The sequence below is a fragment of the Hippoglossus stenolepis genome, chromosome 1 (assembly GCF_022539355.2).
Source record: "Hippoglossus stenolepis isolate QCI-W04-F060 chromosome 1, HSTE1.2, whole genome shotgun sequence".
Taxonomy (NCBI): Eukaryota; Metazoa; Chordata; class Actinopteri; order Pleuronectiformes; family Pleuronectidae; genus Hippoglossus; species Hippoglossus stenolepis.
In genome coordinates this window covers 11,506,508-11,524,692 of record NC_061483.1, presented here as the reverse complement: position 1 = coordinate 11,524,692, position 18,185 = coordinate 11,506,508, and the positions used below count along the sequence as shown (strand labels likewise).

Here is an 18,185-nt window from a genome sequence, read left to right as displayed (position 1 = left end):
AGCACATTAATACAGTGTCACCCCTCTGCATCGGCTGTGATGTTTAAATATTCATTTTATTTCAATATTAAATGTTAATTATTGCATCCCAGGCTCTGCATGCTGCAGGTCCTGGGCACATTTCGGAATTGTTGTATTCATATAGTGACTCAGGTCACAGAACTTCACTCTAGATGTTCCCTGAGCTGAAAATAAGAAAGGCAAATCATCTGGATCTCCCCAAGGCGGCTGATGGCTGCAGTATAAGTTATAAACTAGTATGAAGTATGTTCAAGTGCTCATTTTTCCAGTATTATTTTAATTAATTTCGTGAGACTATAAAAGCTACTGCGGAGTCTGCGTATAAATGACTTCAAAAGCACAACACGGTGATGCAAGTAACCGGGACATTTTAGATACATTTTTGGCAGGAAGTGGAGCTACATCCTCGATCTCTATTTACATTTCAGGATCTATCCTTTGGAATAGTTTATTACTCATTATTAGATCACATCATTCAAGCAACATAGAAATAGTTCAATGTATTGGGATATGTATGCTTACTCGTCATTTTTCAGAGAGTTTGCTGAGAAGACTGACACCACTCTCATGTCTGAGCAATAAAATACAAAGCTTGACTCAGCCCCAAGTGTTGAGAGTATCCCTCTGCATTCCCCTCTTCCTCATGTTTCCCCTGTATACATGTATGTGTGCCTGTCATCTCCCGGTCAGCTCCTCATGAGACGCAGCAGTCAAACCCTGCATCTTCCCTCCAGGCTCCAGCAGATTGTTCAGTCACCAGCAGTGGTACAAACGTCACAGCCACACTTTGCCTTTGCTTTGATGCTTTGCCAGTCGGTCTGCTCCTGTTAAACACTTGTTTGCCTCTGCCTCAGGTTCACCGCCCCACCTGTGCCTGTGACCGGCCACGTCCGGCCTCGTCTTTGTCTGCCTGTCCGGTTCAGGGTCTCTGCCAGCCTCACCATCTGCCCGTCACCCTCTCCAACCTGCCTGGTTTCAGGACTCCTGTTCAGACACAACCTGCCTGTCCTGCTCAGTCAATCACAACCACGTCCCCTGTCCAGCACCTCAGCCAAACCAGCCGGAGATCTGTTGCTAGTTTTTACAATAAACACTTACCAGCTGAACTCTGAGCCTTTCTTCTGCCAACTGAGACACGTCATTTTAAAATCTTTAAAACCAAGACTGGAAACGGGAGAGAAGTAGCCTGGTTCTGTTCAAAGGTAACATGACCATCACCACCACCCACTCCTGGTGTGAAACCCCATGTGGTGGTAGAGACAACTTACATAAAGCCTCTCCAATCTGTAAAAATACCTGAAGTGTACATCAGGAAGCTGTGGTTTCACTGCTGGACTGCCTCTGGGCCTGGAGCTGCAACTTCTACGTTATCTGTATCCTCTGCTTCCCGGCCTTCTGCTGAGACAACTGGCTACACACAGGAATGAGAGGGGTATAGATCCTCTCACCCAATTCATGACAAACCTATCTCTGCATATGTGCAAATATTCCTTTTATATTCCATCAGCTTTAATTGTGCCTCATGTTTGACAAAGGGTATCACTGATGGGTGAGGGTGTGTTCCTGGGGATCAGAGGGACTCTGAGGCACCAGGTTTAATGAGAATACGCTGGTTGCACATGTGGTTACACTCAGCTGTGACGCCGTAGTGCACTGACGCATCCCTGTACACGTCTACATCACCGCAACACGGCGAGAGGTTAAACCACTGGAACCCCCCCTCAGCTGCCATTAAGTTTCTCTTCAATGGCTTTTACTCTGAAGCACATTTTTCAAACAGATTTGGTGTTTTTTTATTCACACCTGCCCTTGTGTCCTTTTTTCAGTTTGTCACGACTGAACTATGTGGCCATTGGTGTCTGTCCGCCCTGCGAGCTGCAAGCTGTCGAGCGTTCCTGTCTGCCTTTCGACCAGGTGCATGCTGGGATAAGATTCTGAAAGGCGGTGAGAGAAAATGAATCAGTGATTGAATGAGCTGGCATTCAATCAGTGCGCTGGATGTAATAAAAAGTGTAATTCTCTTTCAATCCTTTGTTATCCTGCGATGCCACCTGATTCATGTTCCGAGGTGATGTATCCGTCATCTGGACAGGAGGCGGAATTAGTCCCGAGGAATAAATATCACCTTCGAAGGAGGTTTACAGAAAAAAGTGAAACTGCACCATGAGAATACCAACTTCTCCGTCATCTCTTTGTAACATCACCTGCTCTTTGAACCTTTTCTACTCGACAGAACACACAAATACAACCTCACCGGTGTCCCCCATAACCCCCCCCTCAGGACCCTGGGGCCCAATAAGCAGCCATCTGCAGACAACTTCCTCCGCCATGCTCCAGTGGACTCAGGCAGGGAGCGTTTGAATGTGTGTTGGAGAGAAGAGGAGCGAAAGGGGAGGTGGAGGTGGTTCAAGGGCACGAGTGCTCCGTCAAGCTGGAGTCGAGGGAATATCTATACCAGCTTCCCCATGAGCACCAGACGAGCACTGGAACCTGGTCCTGAACACCCCTCATCCAAAGTACATCAACTACAACTGTGCACCAGCTCAACACTCTTCGGTTCTGACCCTCAGCTGCGGCCTCAGCGTGGCAGCCTCCTGCCCGTGGCCCCGGCCGACTCTCAGCTCTGGCGTGGGTGGTTGGGTGGGGCGACGAGGGATTTGGGGGCACCGAAGCTGTCCTCTGGTGCTCCTGCAGCCCTGCCTGCTCATCCATCCTAGCCTGCCAGCCCACAGATCGATAGCTCTGCTCTCTTAATCAGGTCTCTGGTGACTGTGGGCGGATGAGCGTGTGTTTTAGTGTGTGTGTAAGTGTGTGCGTGTGTGGACGGGCGGTTTTATTGGCCGAAGGTTTTTGTGTTTCTTTCCTTCTTCAGTTCTCTGGCTGTTCATCACATCTGTTTATCTCAACCGTATTTTCGCACGTCCTCTCTTTCCCCTTTTTCATCTCCATATTCTTTAATAATCACTTATTCAAAACCACACACTGGCTTTTTCTTTTGCATTTTCATTTCTTTCATCCTCTCCTCTGATCAACTTTCTCTAGCCAGCTCTTGTTAAGGCTCCAATCTCTGACAGTCCTGCTTTATGTTTTAACTCCTCTCTCTGCCTTTTCTTTCATCTTTTCATGCACTCTCTGCCTATTCTGGCTGCGCGCTAGGGCTCATTCAAAAAGAGCCTCGCAGTCAAGTTGGTCCTGTTGCTATTGCAATCTGTTTTGACTTGTGATGAAGAAAGAGGAGGTGAAGTGTCTGGAGAAACGGAGATGAAAAAAGGACGAGAGGTGCGAAGAGCGAGCGCAGAGAGAGGGTTAGTCAGATGGAGTGCGGGGCATCCAGCTGTGGTGTTGTGCCTTGCTAGAGAATCTGCCTTCAGGCTCTCATCACACCTGTGTAACCACAGCTGCACAGACACGCACACACACATGTAAGAAGTCTGCAAGTAGCAAACAAAAAATAACACTTTGGAAATTTATATTTTATAAAAACTTTTTTTAATTTTCAGATAAACATGTCAAGTGCATCTGTGTGTGGGTGCAAAGAAATGAATCTTAACCATGTTTCCCGCTGATTACATTTCAATGTCTCCTTTTCTAACCATTCGTTCGGGTGTAATCAACCACTTCTACCAACAAAATGATGTGATCACACCAATAAAACATCTGAATTTATAAAATAACAGAACCCTAAGCACTCTTTACCAAGAGGTACCGCTGTGTTTAACTCTTTTCTTGGAAAAGTTGGACATCCAGGGTTTGTGGATTTATTGATCAGGAGTCAAAGCAGACGACACACTAGCTGTTCATGTCTCATTAGATGGAGCAGTGGATCCCACAGTTCTGCTCGGGGACTCTGAGGAAAGTGTATCAAATATTTTGTCCCACTTCTGTACTACATACTTACTGTACAGTATACACACCGTATACAGAACAATCTACAAACTGCACCAAACGTTTCAAATTAATTTCATTAAAGAGGAAAAGATTAGATTTTTTAAGAGCTGTCTCAGTTTAAAGTAATTACATTTAACCTCTACCAACTGTTATGTTTACGTCTGCATGGATTTGTCTGTTATTAAGCAGGATTACGCAAAAACTGCTGGATGGATTTCCAAACATTTTGGTGGAAGGTTGTGGAATGGGTCAAGGAGAAACCAATTCAATGTTGGCGCTGATCAGGGGGTGGATGCAGTTATATTTCTACTCTTTCTTCAACATTGTGAGATTTACAACAACTTTAGTTGATATCCCAGAAAATAATTCATGGATTAATGGAAACAAAATCAGACGTGTTTAGGAGGCTGATATTTATGAGTGTGTACAATTTTGTGCAGATCCAAATAAAAAAATGGATCTAGTGAATTTAAATGTGGTTGCATAAGGGGACTGTTGGGCCATGGTGGAGGTGGATCTTTTAGTTTGTAGCTGTGGAGCATCACTTCCATTTCATTTGTTGGACAATAGTTGAACACACTCTTATAAATTAGGTGTCTTTCATCTGCATTCTGTCTGTCTAGAGTTTAATACTTCTGTTTTCAGTATGAACCCACTACATAGTCTAACCCTGGTTATTATTCATACAGTCATGTGGCATGGAACTGTGACACTGCATCAAATGCAAACCCTACAAAAGTGGGTCATATTAGGTTGCACAGCATTTAACAGGACTTGACAATTTCTTGCATATTGTTCGTCTGACACATCCATGTTGGTTAGTTAGAATTTTGAACCTTTTTTTCAGTATTAAGATCTGTATCAAATTGTCTAAAAAATGACATATCAAATAGATTTTTTGACATAAAGGGTTCTCAGGATAATTGGCATTCAACACATTAGAATTACAAAAATGTTTTCTTGTTTATCCATTATTTTGTATTGCCTACTTCTCTTTGATATTCGAATCTAGATGAACCAGATGAGAGCAGCCAGGAAGTGACCAGGAACCTGTTTGTTGTCGTACACATCGAGGTGGCTCGGTCAATGGAAGAAGTGTCGCAGGAGGTCCTTCTTGTTGACCTTGCCCATCTGATTCCTGGGCAACTCCTCCACCAGCACCAGGCCTGTGGGGATGGTGTAGGCAGCCATGTGTTCCCTGCAATAAACACTGGTGTTAATAAACTGATGACTGTTTACTGCAGAAACGCACAGACTAAACTAATACAAGCACGCACGGGGACACACATAACACGAGCGGATGCATAAACGTGTGCACGCCGGCACGTATGCAACAACAAAAAGGGTGAAAACAAAAACAGAAAACAACTGCAAAACAAAGGCTAGCCCTGTGGCAGAGTAGTCGAGATAAGGAAAGAAATGTCCTTCATACACTCTGCAGCTCTCCTCCCTTATATCCCCAATTCGCCTTCCAGACACAGACAATTCCCTTTGTGCAAAACAATATAATCACTGTGAGATGAAATAAAAAAAAAACAAACTAATAATAAAAGGAAAAACAGAAGGCAGAGATAATTAAAAGTGTTTTATTTTTTCCGTTTTGAGTGCATGGTTGTTACGTCAAGTCCTGAAGCCTGGAGCTTTTTTTATTATCTTCTAACCTAGTTTGTTTGTTTGTGAGCGTGTGTGTGTGTGCGTGCGTGTGTGTGTGCGTGTGCGTGTGCGTGCGTGTGCGTGGTGTGAGTGTGCATAATGACTCATGTTGCTGCCATCAAACACTACTTTTAGCAGATGTCTCTGTCCCTCAGTGAGTGAAGTGTGAGCGAGTATTTGTACATACATACACTTCTCTGTAATGGGGCTCGCTCGTGTCACAGGTTTCTCCGGGGCAGCGTGTTCGTGCGTGCGTGTTCGAGGCTGCGTGGGGCGAAGGGAGCGTGACAGAGATTCAGACTGACAGCTGAAGCCAGGGCACTGAAGAGTGAGCATCCATCTACTTGTTTACGTCTCATCTTATCTCCCTCTCCTCTACACACTGGCCTCAGCACAGTGCGCTGGCACTGCCTGTCCACTGGCAGCACCCGTGGCTGGAAACACTGTGTGTGTGTGTTTGTAAGTGAGTGTATGAGAGTGTGTATGTGTGTGTGTGTGTGTGTGTTATCCTGGGTAACAGGCAGCAGCAGTATGACCAGCCGAGCAGTCCACAGCAGTAGCATCTAACACCCCCCCACACCATATGGAGCCCACAGCGTACACACACCCACCCACTCAGGTTACTAGACAGGATAGTGGAGGAGACAAAACGAAGAAAAAAATATTGGACAGATGAATGGATCCATATTTTATGAAAACGAGGTAACAGAAGGGGAAAAGAAAAGAAAGAGGGGTGTCTGTCATTGTGGAGTGGAGGGCAGCATGTCAACAGTACCTGTCGATGTTCCACAAAACAAACTCTGCTGACATTTAGAAGGGGAGGGGGAAAAGACAAAGCCCGCTGTAACTATGGTTCGTTCACTTCTCACACATATTCCTCTTTTTCATCGCCTGTCTTTCTTTCAGCTCCCCTCATTAGTCCATCTCTGGCCTCTCTCTCTCTCTCTCACATCCTCCCATATTGATCTGAGGACTTCAGGGCCAGTCGCTGGGGATGTGTGTGCTGAACTGCTGGAAGAGCATTAGGAGCCTTCATTTGTTTACCACAGGACTGAAAAATTGTCTTCTGGAATCACTGCAATAAGACAGGGTCAGCAGTCTTTGGCAGTAACGGGACGGAGCGCTCCTTTTTTTGCGTTTTGTTTTTGTGAATTCAGGATGATGGATTGGTAGCAAGTTATTCAGGTCACTGTCTCCACTGGTGGTACTGGTTGGAGTCCACCTGCTGCCACAAAGCACTTTTAAAAAGGTGGCAGGTGGTCCAGTGGTTAGTGGTTTCATCCTCACTGGTCATTCATACCAAAAACAACAGAAAAACAAACGGCTCCGCTGGTGTGAAGCAAACATTTGGTTTCAGGTACTAGTGAGATCAGATATAATCCAGAAAGGCAAGTTTAGAGTTAATGTATATATCGATTTGTGTTTAGCTTTATTCCTTATTAGACACCAAAACACTGCACAGTGGTTAATTAAACAAGTAAAAAGGTTTTAAAAAAGAAAATATCAAAGCAAACTTCATATAATTCTTCTTCTCGTCTACTGCAAATATACAGTGACAATGTTCAGATTGTCAAAGCAGTAATAAAAACACATGATTTGAACCGGCATACAAATCTGGATAACTGTCTCTTTACTTGCTTTCGTGCAGTTGATGTTCATATTTTTCAAACATATTCATATTTTTTTTTTTTGTATCCAGTCAATGCAAGCTTTCACATCAGCAACGAGATTTCGATGATTTTGCGGCTTTTGTTTTTTGGGACGTAAGTCATTGGTACAGCAGTTGTTGTAGTTTCAGCTCCTCTTTGTCAATATTGGGTGCTTCCAAGAAGTTCATCTTTTTTCTTTTTATTAAGAAAAAAGGACCTGATCACCATCTTTCTTTTCCTAATACGTAACTTTTAAAAATGTAATATATAAATCATATTGTGCTTAGTGGCATTTCTTTTTAGTTTGACAGCGGACAGTGGAAGGAGAGAGCGGAATGAATGAATGAAGGGGATGCACATCTTTATGCAGCGCTGTCGTCTGCTTAGACTCGAGGATGCAGGTTTATGTTTATGTGTTGCTAAGCCTGTAGCAATAGTAATATGCCAATGAAGTTCATTTATTGATCTGTTAACAGACTGTGGCATGATTTTAACATCATTCTGAAATCAAGTATAAACAAATTTATAGGAGAAATAAAAGGTAGTTACTGTGAAGGAATTATTACAAAGCTGAAAGTCACAGTACCTCGCCCAGATCTTCAACTCCGGCAGGGTCATACTCTGGCCCTTCCTCAGCTGCACCACTGCAGTGACCTTCTGACCCCAAACGGCATCTGGGGCCCCGACGACGGCCACATCTGTGAAGTTAAAACCACACGAAGCAGACGCGTTGTTGTTAAGATTCAGCTGCTCCAATTCTTTCATCTTAGGGCAGTACTTAAGAATAATAAGACACTGCCATGTTTCGCTGTGTCTGCTCTGTACTTAAACACATTGGTTTTAAAGCGCAGCAATGACCGGGGTTAAAGGTGCTGACTCTCAATTGTAATTAGAGGTCGTTAGGGTTAGGGCACATTAGATGTAGAAATTACACCTTTCTTCGTAACATCCCACGTCATAAAACTCTCCTCCGTCATCATGTTTGTGCAGCATCATTGTCTTATTTCATTTCCTTCACTGAGGAATACGATAATGTTTAAAAACAGCTATAAGTCTTGATACAATATTGATGCAAAGGCCCGTCAATTTCACAACATAGTCATTTAATTTGTATCCTGCAGAACAGAGATATCCTAAAAATTTAAAGTGCGTTATTGTCCTTAAATCGACAGACTAAACGTGTTCAGCTCTCTTACCGATGATGGCTGGATGAGCCAGCAGGTGCCGCTCCACCTCGAGAGCACTGATCTTGTAGCCACCGCTCTTGATGATGTCGACACTGGTACGGCCCATGATCCAATACGCACCTTCTTTATAGACGGCTGTGTCTCCTAAAAGACAAACAGGGAGAGCGGGTGATCAATAAAAACATTCCCGTAAGATTTTCATGGCTCATTATTTTTTGTTATTTAAGAGGGTCGAAAATTGATGGACTGATTGGCTAACTGGATTTTCCTTTGTCATACAGTGTTTAGCCTGGAAGATGAAGCAGATATGATGCAGTTCAAAGGCGACCAAAATGAAACGTCCTGTTACCTCGACCCTGGGCTGTAACATTAAATTCTGTAAGTACACAAGTCAACAAAATGCTTAAGATAGGTATATTCGTTTTTAGACATTTTAATGAATAATTGTTACAAATATTATCTTTAATTTTGAAACATTATCCATTTGCACCACAGACACTTTAAATTACGTTGATTGTCCATGACCAGCAGCTTATTAGCTTATTATCTTTCTATTACGCAAAGTATATTCTATTCTATTCTATGCCACAAGACCTCCTCATTTACTGTAAATAGCCATGAATGAATTATTGCGTCAGAGAAAACTTTTGGGTTTTCTGGGGAATACTATGCAGGTGACCAAAAAATTAACTGAACAAAAAAAGCATATATACTCATAAAAACGACATAACGTGATACAAGGAATGTAGGGTGTGTAAACTTGGTTGAATATAAGGTGTGTGTTTGAGACAGAGGAAGTCGGGGTGCAGTGGATGGATGAGAGTTCCCCCCACATCCTCCAGACACACACACACACACACAAGCACAGAGGTGTCTGGGGGACAGGTGTGGGGGAGGATGAGTACAGTATGTGGGATGGGGGACTCAGCTGGGCCCGGGGATGACAAGCAAGAGGAAATGGGTCAGTATGGATGAGTGGAGAGAGACAGAGGGATAAAAAATGGACGGAGGAGGGAAGGAGTGGGGGAGAAGAAAAGAAGGAACAGGAAGGTGTCCTTTTGGATTATTACAGGTGCTGCGTCCACAGCTGGGGCCGAGGAGGGAATGGAAGTGTGTGACGGTGTGTGTGTGTGTGACACTAATGTGGTTAAGGTTGGATGGGGTTGAATGAAGGAGAGGTCAGGAAAAGTCAAGGGTGGGGGCCACAGCTGGAGACTGCTGCTATACATATAGAGTTTCTCAGATGGAAGGCTAATTGTCACCATTCTTATATATGAGCTTTTACACTTAGACACAAAGCAAACCCAAAATATATTTATTACACAAACAATACATTTACATAAAGGAACTTATTATTTTACAGCCAAATGCAATAATACCTGGCACAGAGAGTCAATTAGACCAGTTTGCAGGGACATCACATTTACAGAAACTAAACCATTAAATGGTTAAATTTATATAAAAATACAATGAAAACCCCCCAAAATCATATATTATATATTTTTATGGTTGTTTTTTTAAAGGAATGATAATAATGACAATAATTTGACACTTATTTACTTTCTTGCAAAGAGTTAGATAAGAAAATGAATTCCACTCTTATATGGAGCCTCTCACCTCGAGGTTTCAGTATTTCTAAAATCGTCGGTACAGACCTGCCAGGAACATTTCCACAATGTTAGACTGTGCACGTCTGCTGACACCAGAGCTGGAAAAAAACGTGCACCTGAAATATCGACTCAATAAAAGAAAACAACTGGCCCTCCCTTGCCTGGATTCAACACGATGAAGCATTATAGGAGAAGGATTATATTTTGATAGTGGTCTGTTTTTACTGCCATCTTCCGTATGTCTTGTTCTCCATCATTTAATCTCATTTGTTCTCTCTTCTAACCCGGAATCCTTCCATCAATCTCACATTTATGTCAACTTTTTTTCCCAGCTTCCCCTTCTCCAGTGTCACAGTGTCAGTCAGACACACACAACTGTTGTTTTTTTTTACTCCCATCCTTACCCTCCATTTTTTTCTTTCACTACGTCTGGAGCATCTCTCATCACATCTCCACCTCTCTTCCTGTCTCCTCCTTTCCCTCCTTGCCTCTCTGCCTCAGCATCAATAGAGGGCCCATCTGTTCCCATACATCACGCACTTCATTTCAGTTTATTAGCTGGGATAAATCATAAATATTTCATTATACATCACGGGCGGCTGTCGCCTGCACACCGACAATTTATCACCGCTGCCCTCTCTGCCGGCTTGCCACGGCGGCTATAAGCTTTCCAGTCTATTAAACAAGATTGATACAGTGTGTAAATTTAGATATTGGGAATTTCTTCACAGACCACTGCTCCGCACTGATAGGCTGGGGTAACAGAGGAGGAGAGAGGGGGGATGGAGGGAGAGGGGAGAGGGAGCTAGAGGAGGGGAGTGGAGGAGCTTGGTTGGGTGTTAACACTACTAACAGGGTAGTTCTCTTCCGTCTTTGGATGAGGGGGTAGAAGGAAAAAATGATATGCAGCTCTATCATCTTATGCACATAGATGAGGGGAAAGGGACTGGTTACATGCACATTGATAAGCTCTTATCATGCCCTGTGAGAGAGAGAGAGTGTGTGTGTGTGTGTGCGTGTGCGTGTGCGTGTGTGTGTGTGTGTACAAGCTGAAACAGATAAAAACATCATAAAATGGGTCCATTTAGCTGCAAATGTTGAAGCGAGGAAACAGAATTATTGAGACTACGTTGGACAAAAGGGCTTTGAAAGAAACACTGGTACACAACATACTTGAACTGAGTTTGAAGCACTTACACAGGACTCTGACCTTGTCTCTCTTTGAGGAGAAGTAAATAACAAGGGATAGAACAGCATGTTTGGAGAGAGGCACAAGTGGGAATAGTGATTGGAGAACGAAGACTGATAAAAGAGGGAAGAAGGTCGGGAGAGATTGTCGGGAACTGTGTTACTAGGACACACACACAGTATGTACACACATGCACACAAACACTACTTCAGGCATCAGAGACTCTCTGCCATTATGTGTTATGGCGTTGGAGCCAGATATGGCCGAATGGCTTTCTTAATTAAAACGATAAGAAGCCTAATTGCACTGGGCTTTCATCTCATTCTGAGGCATTAAAGAAAGTGAAGGCACACAGTGCGGGAAAAAAAAAGAAATAAAAACAGATCAAGACTTTAACTGAGGATGGAGGGCGGAGAAAACTTCACTAATGTCTTTCAGAGAAAACAAGAAAATTACATTAGTTGCCGCCACAGAACTGTTAAACCACAACGGCAGAAAATCAACACTAAATTACTTTCAGCTATTAAGAATAATTTTGTTAACAGGAAAAAACAACACGTGCTGTTATGCAACATTGCTTTTAGAGGATTAATGAAATTATTAACATAGATTATTGATCTTCATTCCAACTGTCATATATTTTTTAATCCTGAGCACCCATATAGTATTTTAGTAAACAGACAAAGGCTATTTGATATTTACAGAAACTACTGGTGATGTTGGCTGGAGCTTAAATTAAGCCCAGATCATAGACAGTATATTAAAATGTCTCCACTTATACCCACTATTAAGAAAAGAAGCTAAAATATCCTGGTTAAAAACGCTGCCATTTTTTGCACATTTGGAGCCAGAATCTGTGCAGAAGTGAAAAGAGGCTTGAGCTGTCGAAGCGAGGTCCTGCAACACCCCCATTCAACCAATCAGAAGTCACTCTCAGCTTTCACCACGTTTTTATAGCATCAGATAACTAAAAAAATACCAAAATAACCAGTCGAATGGTCACTCTAACATAGCTATATATAATTAAGACCCTTTGGATTCACTTTTGAGGAGCCGTCCCGTCGTCCATCTTTATAAAGAGTCTATAGCCCAGAAGAGTCAGGGAAGATCCTGGATGTAGAACCAGGCTGTTCGGCTTTAAACCTGTCCCTGCTTCCCTGAGTCCTCACTCAACAAACACTGAGAGCTGAGGGTTCCACAGTTACGGTGCATTTATGTTACCTCAGAAAATGTGAACTATAATTTGACAAAAGCAGCTCTGCTCTGCAAAGCAGCCACAAAACTATTCAAAATTACACAGGCACACGGATACAGGCAAGAGTCTGAGCATGTTGTTTTTCTTAGAGGAAAAACAAGAGTGTGAGAAAGAAAAGGGCAGAGTGTGTCACATGACAAAGGCCAACGCCACATCAACAGTTCAGCCTGCTGCCACAAGCATCGCTGCCGGAGGTGTTGGGGAAGCAGAGCGGACACGGAGAATGCATAAAAACTGGTTTTGTGGAGGTGAAAGAAGTCATCTCTTCACTTTTAGGAACTTTCATCCCCATAACACATTTCTGCCGTCACTGATCGTGTTAGACAAGTGTTTGTAATTGAATGTGATTCCAGTCTGGCCTTGATCTAAGTACCATGTACTTGTTTTTGTGTGCACACCCCACTCAGCCCTGGAGACGTGGGCTGGCATGTAGCTTCCTGTAAAGCGCGTACTTTGAGGAATAAAATGAAAACATTTCCACATTCATTTACTGCACTCTCAAACAGAGACTAAAACACTTGAATAAGTAAGAAAAACACTTAAATTCAAGGATGAGATGTGGCTTAATAATTCAAGTTCAATTGGGTGGTTAAAGGCAAAAGATCTTTAGTAAAATGATGAAAACATTATGAAAACACTCAAACACTTTAATTATCCTGAAAATCTAAGTTAAAATTGAATTTCTTTGTGACTATACAAAGCGTTTGTGTCACTTTCTTACTGAGCAGCTTTTGCACAATTCTTCATTTGGGAGGATGAAAGAAATTTCTATCTCCTCTTATCTAATGTTGTCTTGCGAAGTCCTCATCAACTGCTTTTCTTTTCATTGCATCTGAAGGTTGATAGAATAAGCCCTGACGACAGCGAGGTCATATACGTCTATAACTTCTCCTATAACTGCTGTAAAAACCAGGTTATGTAGTCTAATGAACAAGATGATCCCAAACTGTAACACACAAAGGTGACATTAGGATTTTTATTGTGATAAAAATGTTCACATCAGTCGATAGGCAGAATTATGACGTTAAAATTTATTTTAAGTTTAAAGAAAGATTTTTGCTCCTGAGTGAAGTTTGTGGTTTTAAACAGATAATGACAAACAGCAAAACATGTAATAAATCTGAGGTAGATCAATTATGTGTTATACCTCCTCACTGCGTTTGCACAATGCATAAGTAATATATTTGACTTTTATTACATTGCATTTGACAATTCTATTGTGATAATTATTGATATTTTTTCGATGCCTTCTGCTCATTCCAGAAAGACAAAGAAAACCTTTGACCTGATCAATACCAGTAGTTGTGGAGGTTGCTGAAGTTATGTAGGCCTTAATTGTATTTGCATTTTGAACCAAGAAAAACTAGAAAAAAAAATTTGAATAATAGATCTGCCTCCAGATCTGGCTCGGCAACTAAATTGAATGGGTTCTTCGCTGTCCTATTCAATCCTTCCACTGAGTTTTGTGGAAATCCGTTCAGTTGTTTTCGTGTAATCTTGCCAACAAACAAAAAAACCACAGACAAACAAAACAAAGAAATGCAGATAAAAACAATCTCCCTGGCCGAGGTAATAAGTGCACCCAACTCAGTGAAGATGCAAACATGTCTGCAGACACCGAGGCACGGCGATTCAAACTTTTTAAAACCTGTTAAACAGTTTCAAGAATTTCCATCTTCAGCCAAGACTCAGAAGTGTCGTATCCCTTCAGAAACGTTGACATTTCAGAGGCACTGACAGTCACGTTGTGTCGTGCGTAGGCGAGTCCAAAGTGTTTAAAAGTGGTGGTGCTTCTCCTCTGTGAGAAGGTACAAGTGGAGTCACCGTCTTTCATCACAACCTAAACCCTCACACTGCAGGTTAGAGCCGAGTGCCCTCCATCACAGTGGAGAGGAGAGCCTTATCTGAACAGAGATGACAGAGGTCTAAATGTGAGTCATGCCTCTCCTCAGACTGACTGTAAACACTTAGCATATATGAATATTAATGTTCCACATTAAAGCCCCACAGCCTAGATGGAAGAGTTAATGAGGATAAATAACAGACAGCCGAGCAGAGAAATCTCAGCTCTGACATTATTTATCATCCTTAACTTTTGTCACAGCTCCTTTTTTAGTAATTAATATTGTACAATAAAGCACTTTGCACTTGGATGAGTGATCTAATTTGTTTAATATAATGCAATTAAAGGAGCGTGAATTGCTTTATGTTAATATTACTGATTATAGTCCGTGCTGGGCTGCCTCTCCACCAGCAGATAACAAGCTGAACTTGAGGATTGATGTCTGTCTCACATCTTTCATGATCATCAGGCAAACTACTTAACTGTTGTTTATATGCTCCTTCTCTGCACTGAATCAAAAGAATAACTATCCGATAGTCAGGCAAGACACATTGAAATCTGAGTGTTGAGCAAAACTGTTTTCAAAACTCAAATTCATTTGAATTTTGGTTGATTATGAAATCACAGCACCTCTAGTGTCTTTGCTTTTGACCAGGGGCCTGTAGCAAGTGCAGCATAAATGGAATTATATATATAATATATATATATATATATATTTTCTTGATCCGGCTTTACTGATCATAACACTGACTGTCCTCGATATCCTGTAATATGAAGCTGGACTATCAACTGGCTCAGTGAACCCTTTGTTCAATATAAAGGAAGCTATAACATATACTGTGTGTATTTATTCAATCTGATAATATCTCCCTGTGTTTGTCAGAAGCTGTTTTAAAACCAGAGTTGACCCATGGACAGCCTGGAACAGCAAAAAGGATTTGACTGATCTATATAAATACGAATTTCTCTTTATCATTCGTCACTTTACTCTTTTGTCCCTGTGTAGGAATGAAGTTGAGATTTAAACCTGAAGTTACCTCGATAAACCACAAATCCTGCTTCGTACTACAGGCCCCTAAACAGATGAATGTATAACAGCAGATACCAATGAAATAAAAAAGTTACCTTCAACTGGTGCTAATAAAACGAGGAGCAGCATGCAGTGCCACCTTTGCGGTTTAAATGTCACAGAGACGGCTTGTTTGAACAGAGTGCTCGGAGGGTGGGGTGTCGGCGGATCCCACAGGGAGCTCTGACATTGGAGTTAGGAGGACAAGATGTGACCCGCGGTAAAATATGACACTGGAAACACAGAGAGCGACGGAGGCAGGGAAGAGGAGAGCACAGCTGGGAGCGAAAGACCCATGCACAAATGAGTAGTGATGGCTCTGCAGGATATGAGCCACACTGCTGTCAGTCTGTCTGTGGAGAAGTTACCCTGCAGATCTGAAGCTCACCTTTACAGCTGGGGTGACTGCTCGCTCGGTCACACACATGCAGAAGTACACACTCATATGCACACACATACGTACCCTCTCAACCAAATGCTTTTAACACTAAAGCTTTGTAAAATGATGGCCCTGTTGTGTTGCATTTACAAGTGTACATCATATCCAATTAAAGCCCACGCAAGGCTGGATATTTTCCATACATTTTCCAGAGGGGCCGTATGTGAGAAAGCATGTTCGAGGCAGTAGCTCCAGACATTTTTCTGGAACTTTTCCTGCCACACCCGAGTAAAATATCCATAAAATATCCAAGTGAGCCCATGTGAGAATACAGCAGGAAAATGTCTGGAGCGAGATTCTTTCTTGCAAGAGACGCAAAGCAAAAAAATTAATAATATACATATCTTGAAGATGAGAAAGATGTAAACTTGGAAAGACAAGATTTGAGAGCTTTTGACAATAAGGACTGAAATCAAATTATGTAATTTCTGCAACGTTCTTCTTTCTGCTGCGTTCTTCATGTGTGAAAGGCAAATGTCCGAGTTACAATTCTCCGGACTTCCTCAGGAGTCCATGTCAGAAAACAGCTATATAGAACACACTGTCGAGCACAAAAAGAGGTTGTAAAAGGTGAGAGGGGGCCAACGTACTCAAAGATGTTTGTGAACAGAAGGCGACAGCTTTCCTATGAAGCTGCCAGTCATGCTCCGCAGAAGTCCCTCGCACTAGAGAGGACACCTCTGGCCGGCTGAGAACTTATTGATCTTAACTCTCACACTCCTCCGGCCAGCTCTCTTTTGCCTTCTTCTTCTCAAACCTTTCAACATTATCAAAAGCAAACTGTGTTATTTTTTAAATAAGTTTGAAAAATAATAATAATCTTAATAATAAGATAAGGTTTTACTAAGAATACATGTACCCGCAAAACTGAACATTACTTCTCTTAAATCTTACACTCTGTTGAAAGTTGAGTGTGAAATGCTGGACACTTTTGACTTTCAATGAACCACAAACTTATTTTCAACCTACAGGGCTATCTCCTTTACTCATTCTCCATGTCTCAGCTAAAATGTTGGTCCTGCACTTAAGTCATGAGCTACTTTGATGAATAACAAATAGAATTTCCTGAGTTGAGTCTCTCAGGCTGAATACAAATCCTGCCCATGACACTGCAGCTGGAGACGGACGAAGGGTCACAGTCCTGATGTAGATGGTGCTTAGGACAGGAGGTTCAGGTCAGAGCAGAGGAGAAGCTGAGGATCAGTTGGTGGATGTGTGAGAGTTGAACATGAATCAAATTTGTTGAAAAAGTGAACTCCCATCACTTTGACAGCCCCGGTACACAAAAGAAGATCTAAGTCCGATTCTTGAAAAGGGCTGAACATCTTTTATGTTCTCTTCCCTGACCTGGAGGTTAAATCCTGGGGGATGTATAACAACTGACACATGAAAAGCTCAGAGGGAAGGTGACAAAAGATCAGCCAGGACTTAGTAAGTCAGCAGTGGAGTGTGAGAATGAGACAGTGTTAGAAATGAGTGTGAAACAAGGAGCAGGTGTGAGGGTAAAAATGGTACGAATGTGAGAGGGGAGGTAGAAAGCTCAGGAGAAGGTTAAGTGCAAGAGTAGCGTGTGTGGGAGTTTCCAGTCCACAAAAGCATGTTTCTATCTGGAAATTAACAGATTTAACTGTTTAGACTTGTGGATTGGGATCAGCTGCGGGGTACAGATGTTTTTTTTTCTTCTCCGTAAATTGTTCCACAGCAAAGAAACACAGGATAAACTAAAGTGTGTTTTTGTTATAGCCTTCACTTTAAATCTCCTCCCCTGACTGCTGCAACACGGCAGCAGTGTAATCCTGGGGCAACTGCGACAGTCCAAGAAATGTCCATTAAAAGGGCTTTTTTTTTATCAGTAATAAAAGGTTCAAACTTTCCTAAAAGGCAACATTACACTTGTCACTCAACAAGAAGTCTCACACTCAAATCTTTTGAGACTTGGGTTGTTTTAGGAAGGCAGAGGTTGAAACGAGAGAGTGAGGCGTTTGGATTGTTATGGCTGAATCTTTTCCTAATTTCTGATTAAGCATCGACTACGATGGCTGCTCGTGCTTTGAGCCAGAGTATAAAAACAAAGAGCTCCTACAAATTGAGGAGCAAACAAGGAGAGTGAGGCAACAGGCATTGGAGGCACATCTAGTCGCTGTACGGTTGCGTAGCTGTTGAAACTGGTCGTGTTCCTGTGGCTGCTGGGACCCAATGGCCACAGAGAAAAAATGAAAGAGAACCAGATATTTTCCAGCTCAGTTTCTCATCATTCAAACAGATGATTCAATCACAATGAGATTTGAAAGAGATTAAACCAAACATTGTCTAGACAGGGCTTTTATTTCGAGAAAACCTTTCAATTCACACCTTCATACACTTAGTTGGCAGTTTATTAGG

The 18,185-nt window shown here is 42.2% G+C and overlaps 1 protein-coding gene across 1 annotated transcript in view; it reads right to left on the bottom strand.

Annotated features, from left to right (window-relative positions):
• Positions 1-3,487: 3,487 nt before the first annotated feature.
• acsf3 (acyl-CoA synthetase family member 3) overlaps positions 3,488-18,185 on the bottom strand; it is a 30,485-nt gene continuing 15,787 nt past the window's right edge. The window contains exons 8-10 of the mRNA XM_035162402.2: positions 8,408-8,542; positions 7,798-7,909; positions 3,488-5,107 (exon numbers count right to left, since the gene is read on the bottom strand). Of these exons, the coding sequence (XP_035018293.1) occupies positions 4,993-5,107; positions 7,798-7,909; positions 8,408-8,542 (362 nt within the window). The 3' untranslated portion in view covers positions 3,488-4,992. The remainder of the gene's footprint in view (positions 5,108-7,797; positions 7,910-8,407; positions 8,543-18,185) is intronic.